This window comes from Montipora foliosa, chromosome 11 (assembly GCF_036669935.1).
Source record: "Montipora foliosa isolate CH-2021 chromosome 11, ASM3666993v2, whole genome shotgun sequence".
In the NCBI taxonomy this organism is placed as follows: domain Eukaryota; kingdom Metazoa; phylum Cnidaria; class Anthozoa; order Scleractinia; family Acroporidae; genus Montipora; species Montipora foliosa.
The window spans coordinates 48567857-48580356 of record NC_090879.1 but is presented as its reverse complement, the minus strand read 5'-3'; the positions used below and the strand labels follow the sequence as shown (position 1 = coordinate 48580356).

General features: G+C 38.9%; 1 protein-coding gene across 1 annotated transcript in view; it reads left to right on the top strand.

Moving 5' to 3' along the window:
- The window catches only part of LOC137975809 (glutamate receptor 2-like), a 24313-nt gene that overhangs the window by 11489 nt on the left and 324 nt on the right, over window positions 1-12500 (top strand). Inside the window, exons 3-15 of the mRNA XM_068823004.1 lie at window positions 160-396; window positions 1508-1704; window positions 3057-3110; window positions 3929-4072; window positions 4627-4809; window positions 5480-5590; window positions 6287-6460; window positions 6598-6792; window positions 6901-7086; window positions 7626-7890; window positions 8764-9131; window positions 9856-10080; window positions 11921-12500. The exon at window positions 11921-12500 is cut by the window's right edge and continues 324 nt beyond it. Of these exons, the coding sequence (XP_068679105.1) occupies window positions 160-396; window positions 1508-1704; window positions 3057-3110; window positions 3929-4072; window positions 4627-4809; window positions 5480-5590; window positions 6287-6460; window positions 6598-6792; window positions 6901-7086; window positions 7626-7890; window positions 8764-9131; window positions 9856-10080; window positions 11921-12067 (2486 nt within the window). The 3' untranslated portion in view covers window positions 12068-12500. The remainder of the gene's footprint in view (window positions 1-159; window positions 397-1507; window positions 1705-3056; window positions 3111-3928; window positions 4073-4626; window positions 4810-5479; window positions 5591-6286; window positions 6461-6597; window positions 6793-6900; window positions 7087-7625; window positions 7891-8763; window positions 9132-9855; window positions 10081-11920) is intronic.

Genomic DNA, 12500 nt, shown 5'->3' with positions numbered 1-12500 from the left:
GGAAGGAATATTTTCAGTACAGTAACATAATTTTGTGGCAGTAAAATGTTTGATCAGTTTCAATTTAACTAACGATGTTTTTATTGACTACTGGAGCATAACAGTAAAATGGTGTGGCGCTTCTCTTAAAAAGGAGACTTGTTTTTTTCTTTCCATCAGAGGTAGCATCTATCTTGTCTCACGCTCTATCCATTATTGATCTGGCGTGTAAAAAAGAAACCGCCTATGCTCTTAGTTCTTTGCTGCAAGTTCCTCTGATCAAGGTTGACGCCCTTGATGACGACACTCCGCACAACTATGTCATGTCAGTGAGGCCATCGTATAGAGTGATATGTAAGGCGTTGAAGGACGTCATGGATTTTTATTCCTTTAGACAAATTGCTGTTGTCTATGATGGTGAGATTTTAGGATTTTTACGTTTTGTTTTGTCTTTGCTTACTTAGCGAGAGGCGTTCGTTCACATCGGAGGGAATTCGCTTAACCCAGTTCGTATTCCATTATATCGAGGCAGACATAGATTCATTTTGCACCTTGTACTTAGGCACTTTTTAGCTAGCCGGTGCTTAATCGACGCCATGATGGTGCCAAATGCAATATATTTCTATTCGTAATACTCGGGATGAAACACGAAAACAAAATCTTGAAGGAATTCTCACCCAATAAGGCTTACTTGATTCTCTAGAGATTAGAGATCCCTAAGGAGAATAAATGGGGTTCAAAGGTGTCTCGCACTACGTTCTGTCCCTCAAACTGTAAGCAAGCGTCCAGAAGAGAATAAATCACAATCGGATTAAACAATGAGTACAAGTGAGGGAGTCGTGAAATAAAATACTCATTAGCTTCTCTTCTTCATAGCATCAACATGGCAGCGATGACGTAGCAAATTAAAGATCTCGAAGTTTTCGGTCGCGTGGAAGCCAGTCAAGGGAGACACGCTTAATATTATGAGCAATTCTAACACTTTTTCTCGTTTAAAACTTCGTGCATGCACTTAAAGCGCATATAAAGCTCAGCCGCGCTTTTCAGGGGAACACAAGAGTAAGAAATTTGACATGCATCAACATATAGGTGTCATAGCTGATTGACCAGTTGACAAAGTTCCACACAGGCACTACGGAGAACATTAGTTCTATTACCGGTGAAGACTTCGAGCTATTTCAGTCCTCTCTTATGATATTCACCTCAGAAGTCCTTTAGTTCGTCTATAATCCAAACTTTTTATCAATAGACCTTTTCGGCTTGTACATTCTGTTTTCCCACTACCGATCATGTGATAATACTCAGGAGGTTTGGTCTTTTGTTTTGTTCATTAAAATGAGGGCATGCAAGCATGAATATGCCTGCATGCACTCTTTTTAATGAACAAAGCAAAGGACCAAGCCTCCTGAGTATTATCACATGATCTGTATTGGGAAAACAAAATGTACAAGCCGAAAAGGTCTATTGTATTCAATGTCATCAATTTTGAAGCTGTTTGTTTTGCATAATTGCTTGCATTCAACTTCAGCGCGCAAGTCAAGACAAGCATCCATCTTCTTCGCTGAGGCTCGTAAATGGCCTCGGTACAAAGCCGAGATGATGCCGGAACTGCTGTTGCACAACAGAAAGAAGCTTAGAGAGTCTCTGACCACGTTACTGAAATCCCATATTAAGCAAGTCGTTCTCTTTTGCGATCAAACGGACTTGATTACCATCATGAATGAGGTAGGTTGAAAAATGGATCATCAAACAAGATTTAATTGATAGTGACCTTAGAGTTTTGATGTAGCCAATGGAAATCGTAAGAAATGCTTCCGATACTGAAAGAAGTTTTTGGTTCTAGAGATGATTGATGTTAAACAGATCGTCACAGTAACATGAGCAACTTATGAAACGGACAAACAGCAATTGCAACTGACTTTTTTTCAGGATTCTTCTGCAGCTGTACAAGTTGCTCATTTTCCTGGCCTTTCCTCATCTAATCAACATGTTCCAGCATCCGATAAAGTAGCCAAAACGTATGGCTGTTGCCGTACAGGTGGCCTCATATACTTTAAGCCTTTTTAGACGTCACATCCAGGCGGGCTACTTTTTTTACGGGAGAGAATTGGGCAGACCATAAAATCAGGAATTCCGTGCCCTTTACGTTAGGAAAAGTGTGAAGCTTTTACCAAAATGTTGAAATCGTGAAACAAAAGTTTACGCTAATCCTAGATTACGTAAGTTTATCGACTTTCGAACAACCGACCCCTGGTCGGATTACTTAATTTTAATTCATCTTCCCTTTCATCTTGTGTACATATCACCCAACCGATTAAGGTCGTTTAAGGGCCCACTGACGGATTTTTCGCGCGTTGCTAGGGAAGTGAGATATTACTTCCGGTGACTGACGTCATCATATAGTGAGCTGACGAGAAAACCCATTCACAAGCAAAAATCACCGCACGAAATGTTGTTTGCATCGAAGGTTTTTCCACGCCCTTCCTCACGCTCGTTCTCAGGTCAACTGCGCATGCGTAAACAAACTGACTTCCGGTTTAAGAAAAAACCTAAATTTCCGGCGGTCTTTAAATTGAATTAATTTTTTTTCATATGGCACCTTTCACCTCCAGATACAGAATGTAGGTAAGCATTGATTTTTTCAAATCATCTTTTTTGAAAATTTTATGGGTATTTCAGTATCGTTTATTTCTCTAAAAAGAACATTTTTCAAAATAAAAAGAAAACCATGCTTGGCTGGATGCAAAAACGAATACAAATTATGAAACCACTGATAAAACACCCAAATTGTGTAGCACGGAGACAAATTTAGAGTTTTCTTTTATTGGTCACGTGACCATGGACGTGGCATGATGACGTCATATTTAGGGTCATTGGTTTACAAAAGTCGGAAACTGACCAAAATAATGTCAAATTCTCTCGAATTAGTAAACTATTACATCCTTAGCAACGCACCCCAAAAAATACGTCAGTAGGCCCTTAAGAAAGCTTTCACAACCAATGTTCCTTTCATGTGTATTCATTTGGCTTTTCAAACAGTTCAGAGGTTGCAAATGCTGTTTTAAAACTTTTCACAGGCGCTGTTTGTGGGGATCAACGACAAAGAGTTAAAATGGATTGCTTCCGATTTGGTAAAACATCCTCTTAAATTTTCTCTCTTCTTCAGAGCTTTAGATTAAACTTTAAGATTAGAACCATAAAGTAGAACGTCCTTAATAAGTTAAGGAGAATTGAACTTTTAAAGAAAACGCTGGCTTTGTCTGTACTTATGCGTACAGACACTGTTTAAAGCTTATCTTCTTGTAATGGGAAATGTACCATTTGAGGTTACTTTTTCAAAATGAAAGCAAGGCTTGAAATGTGGTATTGTAGGATTCTCTGTGTCGTGTTTATATTCATTTCTGATAATAATAAACTAGTGTATATCGAGAGAACATTGCTCACTGGTGCTGATGCATGGACTCCATCAGCTACTTACAAAGGAAATGCAGGAAATATTAGCACAAGGCTATTGTTTTCTAACCAGTCAGCCGAGAATAAAATAATAAATGTTGGAAGTGCATAGCATATAAATGACCTATCTTTGAAAATTTGAATCCGATATACCACATAAAACTCTGAGCTATGATGCTTTGAAAATTCAAAATTTTACAAAGAATGTATGGGATGATTAGCGTCTGCGCCACCTGGCAGACTTCATCAGTTTTTGATGGCTAATAACTGGTACGTTATAAAAGCTACAAAGCTTAAAATTGGGGATTCAACTAAGTTTAACAAGTTTTTTTTTAATTTGTCAAGTCGATTTCTAAAAAGCACGATGCCTCTCATTTGAGCAAACTCGTGCGTCAAATATGTAAACGGAAATGACGTCATCAAATATCGTCTTATTGACGAGGCAAACTGTCAATTCGTAGAACACGCTGAGAGATTTGTTTGTTGAATTCCTTAGGAAGTCGCTGGCCGTAACAAGACAAATCCGGCAATTCTGGGAATGGTAGGATTAAGCCTCCACGTTGGAAATAAGAATGCCGCAAAGGATTACGAACTTAATACAAAGATAGCTGTCCAGAGAGGAGCAAAGGAATTCTCACTGGTAAGTAAAACAAGTCAATTTGAAAGAAAATAAAGAAATTGAAAGAATGAGTTAATAATGCGGTCGGGATTTTTGAATTTCAAATAAAAAATTCATCCATTTGTTCTTTCACGGGAACACATGAGCCCGATCAATTGACCTGCTCCCAACTGAGTGGTTTTGTGGTTCAATTGGCAGAGCATTGCACCAGCATCGCAGGGGTCATGAGTTTCAACCTATTTGAAGCCACCTGAATTTTTCGGGTGTCTATAGGAGACAATTGCTTAATTAAGTTGCCCAAATAAGTACGAGGATCACTTCTATATTTCAAATGTGAGTTTAATATAACCTACGTGTAGCCGTACCCTCCCTTTTCTGGCTACCCTCCCCCGAAAGAAGGGAGAGTACGGTTACACGTAGGCTAAGTTTAATACAGTAAAAGTTTTTTTCGTGATGTCCCTAGAGACGGACGTTTCACTAAACATCTGCAACTGCATGACGTGATACGAGCTCATCGGAACGCGACAACACGATAAAGAAGAAAATGGCTTGACAGTACCCTTTTTTGTCGACAGGCAATGTATGCCGCGGTACGCGATGCTGCCATGGTCACGGGTAATGCGACGGAGAATTTTCTTACGAGCACAGATGGTGAGAGAATTTTGCGATCTTATCGAGTCAATAAGAGCTGTCCTTTGCGGAGTATGAAAAGGGAAGAAAACGAACTCGGAAAACGAATGCTGAAAGAAATAAAGAAGGTACGCTGCCATTTGTATTAACCGTGATTGCGAGAAACCTTGTTGCAATCCGATGATTTCAGTAGATGAATGGCCTGGAACCAAATTGATGCTCTCTATTGTACATATCATTACACACAATGTGAATGCCTAAACCGATGCCAGGTCGTAACACCACTGATGTGATCCATTTACCTGGTCAAAGGAAATTCTAAATTCTTAATTCCTCTTACGATAAATAAAACATTTCTTTTTTTCGTGATAAGTCGGAAATGTCAACCTTCTCAAGCAGTGATTACGTGTCCATCCAGGTAAATTACGTTACCGGTCACCAGCCAGAGTAAGGGTGGATAGCTTGTTATTAAAAATCCTGACAAGATTTTTACAAATTACCACAGCTTTCTCATCACAAGTTTCTGGATAGGTTTATCAAGAAGTGTCTTACAAATCACGAGACAATTTTTTGTTTTACAAATTACGATAGCTATCACAATTGTTGCTTGTGTTTTTTTTTTTTCAATCAGGTACCACTTCCTTTTCAAAAATTTTATCATTCAAGAGATCAATTTTCTGTAAATGTCTTTTTACAAGTATAAAGAAACGTTGTAGTTGCTATTTACCGTGTATATCTTACTGACATGATGAATTAATTAAACTCCGCTCTTTTACCCTCAATCTGTTTTGATGCAAGGTGCGGTTCAAAGGCTTAACAGGTGAAGTGGAATTTGATTTGCGGACTGGCGAAAGACTGGTTGAAGATGGAATGGATATTATGAATATCCTCGAGGGAGATGTAGCACAGGTGTGTAAAGTCGTTAATCATTCATTTATGCGCATATATTACGATAAGGTGAGCAAGTAAAAATACAGAGTTCTTACACACAAGCATGGCGTTGTGTTGTTCAATGAAACTTTGCTTCCAATAAGCTTCACTGCAAAAGGTAATAAGCCTCTTGAGGTGAAACTCAAAACTCAAAAAACATCTTAAGGCATCTCAAGAGGAAAGACCTTTTGGCAAAGTTTCTTCCATGCTTGCATAATCGTAATTTGTTGGGACTGAACTAGACTTACTAAGAGAACGTTCAAGTGGGATGCTAACAATTGTAAAAAGGTGTTGCCATCGAAATTTCAGAAACGAGTTCGACAAACTTAAGAAGTAAAGTCGGAAAAGATATAAAGAAAACAAAATGGAGTATTTTTAGCGGGTCACCAATGCCAATAGTAGCCCCGGCCAAAAGAGATTAACCTTTGGTGACGAGAAAAAGCGCGTAACCTATTACCGTTTGGGCCACAACGTCTTATTTCCATTCAAGACGGGGACTACCAGTCGTCTCCCGTGTAAAAAGGCAAACCGTATTCATCGTTTGAAAAAAAAATCCTTTCCTACTTCCCGTGGGTATACTGCCATTTTGAATTTTATGACGTGATTCGCTCGCCCCTATTGGTTCACACTCCAGAAATGGAGCAAACGAAATGGCTCTTCTGACTTGTTTATTAGGTAGGCTCGTGGAAACCAAAGCCCGGAGATAACGACAACTCTGTCTCGTCCAAGAGCAGCAAGGAACCTCACTGGCTCGGTGATTTTGCCGAGTTCGTCAAATGCCACAATCCAGGTAATCCTGGCTCTGGCATAGAAAGGAGTCTTCCAAAGTTATCAATAACCACAGTTCTGGTAAGAAGAAAGTCACCAAAGCATTAATTGAAACTGTTACTTTTTTTCCGGATTTCCTCTTTGTTATCAGTGAAATTTCGCTTAGATACTGCGTTGACAGATTAGCAAACTAGCAAAATTACTCTTCACTGTCACAGGAGCCACCTTTCGTGGAAATTAAGAACAAGTCACTAAAACGAGAGGATGTAGCTGGAAAGGTGAAAGATGGAGTTCTTCAAGGCTTTCTAATCGATTTAATAAAGGCTCTGGCTAAGGAAGCACACTTTGAGTATGATATCTATCTGAGGAGTGATTCAGGATACCAAAACATGATAGATGAACTAACGAAACAGGTAACTTATTGATGCCAATAATATTATAAACAGGAATTGTTTAAGGGTGTAAAGAGGTTCATTATATCCCCAAATATGCGTAACAGTAAGTGTAAATGTTTTCCCTAGGAGAGGGATATGGCGCTTGCTCCGATAACAATAACCGCTGAGCGGGAAGAGAGTATTGACTTTAGTAAGCCCTTTATGGACTTCAGCCTGAGCCTCATAATGCAGAAACCAGGAGAGCCTCCAATAAATAACTTTGCTTTTCTTCAACCTTTCACTCGTGGTGTGTGGCTGTCAACGATTGGAGTGGTGAGTGCGATTCAATAAATTTAGTAGGTAGGATAAATAAATTCATCGATAAGTTATAATCTCCGCCACTGCTGAAAGACTTAGTGCCAAATGGAAGTCAATCACTTTTCACAAATGACCCAGATGTTTAATACACCTTCGGAGTCATTAAAAGGCAAAGGTAGAACTTTTTGCCGAGTTGGAAAAGACTGGTGGCTGACTCACTGCAACCTTGGTCTGGAAAATTCAACTGAAGTAGCACTGAACGTGAAAGTGCAAATGCTTTTTGTGGTATCATAGCATTGCTTGTCTTTAACGTGCAAAGGCGATTAAGTATTTGCATTGTTACACAATCATTAATAAAATGATTTGAGCAACCTAACTGAAGCGAAGCGAAATTCGAATGAAAAACATTTACTTAGGGTAAAGTAAGAACCGCATGCTGCTGAGCAATTTGCAATATTTTCAGGCTTCACTGATTACTTACACAGTAGCGTAAGATGATCCAGTCTCAGTGGTCAAGAAAAAGTTCATTACTTTCAAGTTTTGTCTAATTTTAGGTATTATTTATCACTGTCATGATGTGTGTTATGGACTTTTTAACTCCCTTTGGATACCGTGCTCGAGCCCGCGAGTCAGATGACGAACCAGGAAACGAGTTCAACGTGTTAAACAGCTTGTGGTTTGCTACAGCTTCCGTTCTACAGCAAGGACCTGACAACACTCCACTGGCACCTTCCGGACGCCTGTTAGCTTCTACTTTCTGGTTTTTTATTTTGATTTTAATCTCAACCTACACAGCGAATCTTGCTGCTTTCTTTACTAGTAAGTTGAAGTTTTCGTTACCTCAACTAATTCATGGTTTTTGGTAAAAAAGAAATGATCTGCGGTAAATACAAATTCTTTGTAGCTTACAACATCACGAATTGCAATCGCAATCATAAGAATGAAAGCTTTCAGGACGTGTGCCCGACTTGAGAATCATTTCCAAAAGTCTGAAAGAGTAGTCCAAGGAAAATACGTCTTCAATTTGATTTCTTCCCGGCTTCACTTTTTCTGAACGTTGCAGATCTTAATTCCAACAAGGACAAGATATATATGAACATTAACAGTTAAGTGAACTGTGTAAACGAGACTAGAAGCAACTGTTTCTTATTCAGGGCTTCAAAGGACAAGATATATATGAACATTAACAGTTAAGTGAACTGTGTAAACGAGACTAGAAGCAGCTGTTTCTTATTCAGGGCTTCAAAGGTGACGAGATAAATCTGGCACACAAGAAATGGCCTCGTGAGATGTGGGAGAGGGAAGACAACGCTCGCTCTTAAAATGTATTTACATGCAAATACAGCCTAATTTTCGAAAGGTATCGCTTGAATAACCGGGGTCCACACCATTTCGGCTTGTAAAAGACAGACAACTTCATTTTCTTCTGACTTGGCCTCGATCGGCCTACGCAAAAAATAGGACTCGAAGTCTGGCATTCTGGCTTAAGGGGGTTACATGAGTAAATGCTTGGAGATAGGAGGTAGCTAAAGACAATTCCAAAAAGGACAAGATATATATGAACATTAACAGTTAACTGCCATTTACTTAGACTTAGATTTATTTAAAAGGTCTTAAAATGTCAAGGCCAAACCATTATAAAACCTGTTGCATTGTAAAGAGTTTCTCTCCCATTGATTTGTTTCTCTACAGTAAAGCGCACTGCAGATACAATCAATTCCTTAGAAGCTCTTGCGAATCAAAACGACTTAAAATATGGAGTCATGAAGGATGGATCTGTGATGAAATTCTTTGAGACCTCGGAAGATTCTCTTTACAGAAAAATGTTTTCGCATATGAGAGAATATAAGACCTTTGTTCTGAATACCAAAGCAGGAGTGGATAAGGCAAGGACGGAAAAATATGCTTATATAACGGAGTATCCTTACCTCGAGTATTATAACCAGCAGAAGCCTTGCAACACGAAACTGCTGAAAAATCTAATACAGACGAAGAGCTATGGAATTGGACTACAGAGGAATTCACCATATACCAACAGAATCACTGTCGCCATTTTAAAGGTAAGGAATCTCTCAGATACAATGCGTTATGATTGGTCAAATCAGCAAGACGTATTCCTCAGCGCAGGATCGGGTGTGGTTTCTTCCTCCGTAAGGTCACTGAACAGTTAGTTCATGACCCCACGTTGAATAAGAGGTGGTAAAAAGCCACCCACGCCCAAATCGAAGATCCTTAGGATTTACGTCGGATAAAAGTGAAGCTAATTATGAAAGGGACATTGGCCGCACCCATTTGCTATACGGTCAAATCAAGCTAAAATGTCGTACTCCGGGAGAGAGTAAATACCAGAGTCCTGGTACTCGATGGAACTGTTCAAATCTGTATTGGTTGATATCATTTTAGGACCAGAAACTTCAGATGAAGTCCAGTTGATCGCATTACGTTTCAGACCTCCTTTCTCAAGTAGAATATCACAACTTCAAACCTTCACAGATTCGCGAGGATTCGATAGGTTTATTTAATTCTTTTTTTGATCTTAAACAAAGTATGCATTATTTTTTAAAACAAATAGAAAAAAATGGGATTAAGGGCCTTTAATCTCCCTTGCATGCAAGTTAGTGGACTCCAGTCTGTGAATGATTGTGAAACGTGTTTATTAGACGAGAAAAGGGCTTTGTTTGCAATTCATGAGAACTGCTATTGTCTGAGTAACTGCAAGAAACATGACTCCCTTTTATAAAAGTTAAGATTTTACACATTCAATATTTATTTATTTATTCTTAGCTTCGTGAGAAAAACTTCATCGAAAAAAACCGACGCAGTTGGTGGGATGACAGGAGCCAGTGTCCCAAGCCTTCGCAGTCTAAAACAGGCAACACACAGAGTCTTGATGTCAACAACTTGGCCGGTGTGTTCATCATCTTGCTGGGCGGTGTTATTATCTCAATTGTTCTTCTTGTCATCGAAAGACGCTGCAAGAAGCTGGTTGATTTAATGACCAATAGTCAGGTAACTACCTCTTCCATCTCGTAACTTTTTCCTTGCAGGCTTTCTTAGCGTTCTCGTGCGTTTCTGAGTTCGAAGTTCAGAATCGGCGAAGAGATGAGCCACATAAATCGAAAATAAAGTGTTAAAGCTTTAGCCAATCACAACAGAAGCAGACATTCAGGCAAACCAATCAGAACTTACGTAGTCAGCTCAAAGCGCGTAAAGGCGAATTGTGCAGGTATATGTCGCAACGAAATTTCGCGGCTCAGATTCGTGAAACCGAATTGGTCAAATACATCTTCCCCTGCCTTACTGCAAAGTAAATGTTTAATGGAACTACATCGCCATAAATGCTCATAAAGAAGTGTCGTTTTTAAAGTGTTGTGAATGGTTTTAAAGAATTTTGTTTTCCTGCTTGTAATGAAAAAAAAAAACATTCTGGAATACAAAAACTATCCCTCAGGAACAAAATGAGGTATCCGCTGAAACCCTGGAAAATGAATTTCATGAAAACCGACAATGAGAAACTTACAGCTCGCAGGAGACAAGATCCGTATGCATTTTTCCTGCGCTATTTTTCAAAACATACTGTCTAATTTAACGAACATTATAGTGAATGCCAAGACTTTTCAAGCCCGAAGTGGAAAGTAACGCGTCGATTTAATTATCTGCGAGTTGTCTGTACATTTTCTGATGTCATGAAATTCATTTTCTTTGTAGCGTGCCATTAAACGGCGTCTGAGTCGCGACTCACGAGAATCACGTGACCACAATAACGCTTGCGTGAGGGTGGGAGTTGTTTTGTCCCAAGGAGAGCGGGTACTTAAACCAATAGCCAAGCAGGATACAGAGACTTCTCGATGGAAGAACTGGTTTGGACGGGGTTGAGGTATTGAAGATTGTTTGAAATAGATTGTGCAGAAACTGTCATTTCAGTTATTTACTCACCACACGAATAACATTTCAGCAAAACGATCACGAAAGCTTTTGCAATAACTTCATCAGTTAATTGTTTTTTTTTTTTTTTTTCACATTTGGTGGAATCCCTTCCGCCTCGTTTTGATAAAACGTTAACGGCTATTTAGTTCTTGCAATTTTGTTTATTAAGCTGTCTATCTTAGTATGGATCCCCGTTTACGTTTAAAAGTACTGTAGTTATTAGGAAAATTATCTTTTTCTTTGGCCGTCTCAGCTTTACCAGGAAAAAGTACGCAAACAGCGGTAAAAAACAATTTCAAAGGATCCATTTATGTCTGATGTTTTTGACCGATGTTTTTGACCGATGTTTCAGCGTATTCCTATTAGGAAAATGTTATTGAATGTAGGACTCATATAAAAACCAGGAAAAAATAAAGAAAGCTCCCGTACATCATTAGGATGTCATCAAGAAGTCGTTTATTTTCATTGCTTATATTTAGGCGTTTACTATTTCTTTATAGAACGTATCGAGATCCTGCCATCAATCAGGTTTTATAATCAGTCATCCATACATCTTTCCATCCATTCAGTGTTTCACTTTTTTGTTCATTCATTTATAGTAAGCTACATATTGCGGAATTGGACCGGTTAGAGCTAAACCTTGACAACTACCGTGACGAGTGTTGCCTGAGCCCAGTAAACACTATGGGAGTGATGTTATTACCCAAGTCGTGCAAAAGTATTCGCAATAGCATATCCCATTTACAGCGCGTTTCTGTGTAATTAAATCCCACTAGTATCGAGAACTTGTTAGCAGTTTAAAGAAAGAACCAAGTTCTAAAACCCATGCTTAGCCAATGCTTAGCCAACATTTAAACAATGTGATTAAAGCTTAAAGTAGGCAGAGGGTGCCAATAAAGGTCTCATTATCATTACATTTTAGTGTCGCAAAGCTAACAATGAAACAGATGAGGTTGAAGACATTCTAATGGAAAACATCAGATTTGTTGAAGCTGGTAACAAGCAACCAAACAAGATCAACATTTACCCTCTTGAAAAGTACGCCCGCGCACCTGAAAGCAAACTGTGAATTTCAAATTTCAAGCGGTTGCCGATGCAGCTGGGACGAATAGCTTCAAGTGAAATGTAAAAATTAGTTTTTTGATTGCTTTAAGGATTTTTTGTGCCCAAACACATGGGAGACGTGCTACGTTTGGCACCTACCACCATCTGATTGCTGTAGTTGACTGCTTGCTGGTTCCTAACTAAGTTGGTCAGAGTTAGTTGCATTATTAAATAACGTACTTGTGTCAACAATCTTATTGCCCTTGGCTCCGATAAAGAATAGTTTAGACCACTGTTTGTGCAAAATATTGTATTTGTATGGTTTGAAAGTTAAGTGCGAGATATACTTTGTTAAACAAAACACCAGTGGTCTTAAGACTCGAAGAAATTTTACCCAATTCCAAGACTACCTATAGAACGGTAGAGGAAAACAGATAACTACTTTAATGTTTCATTTA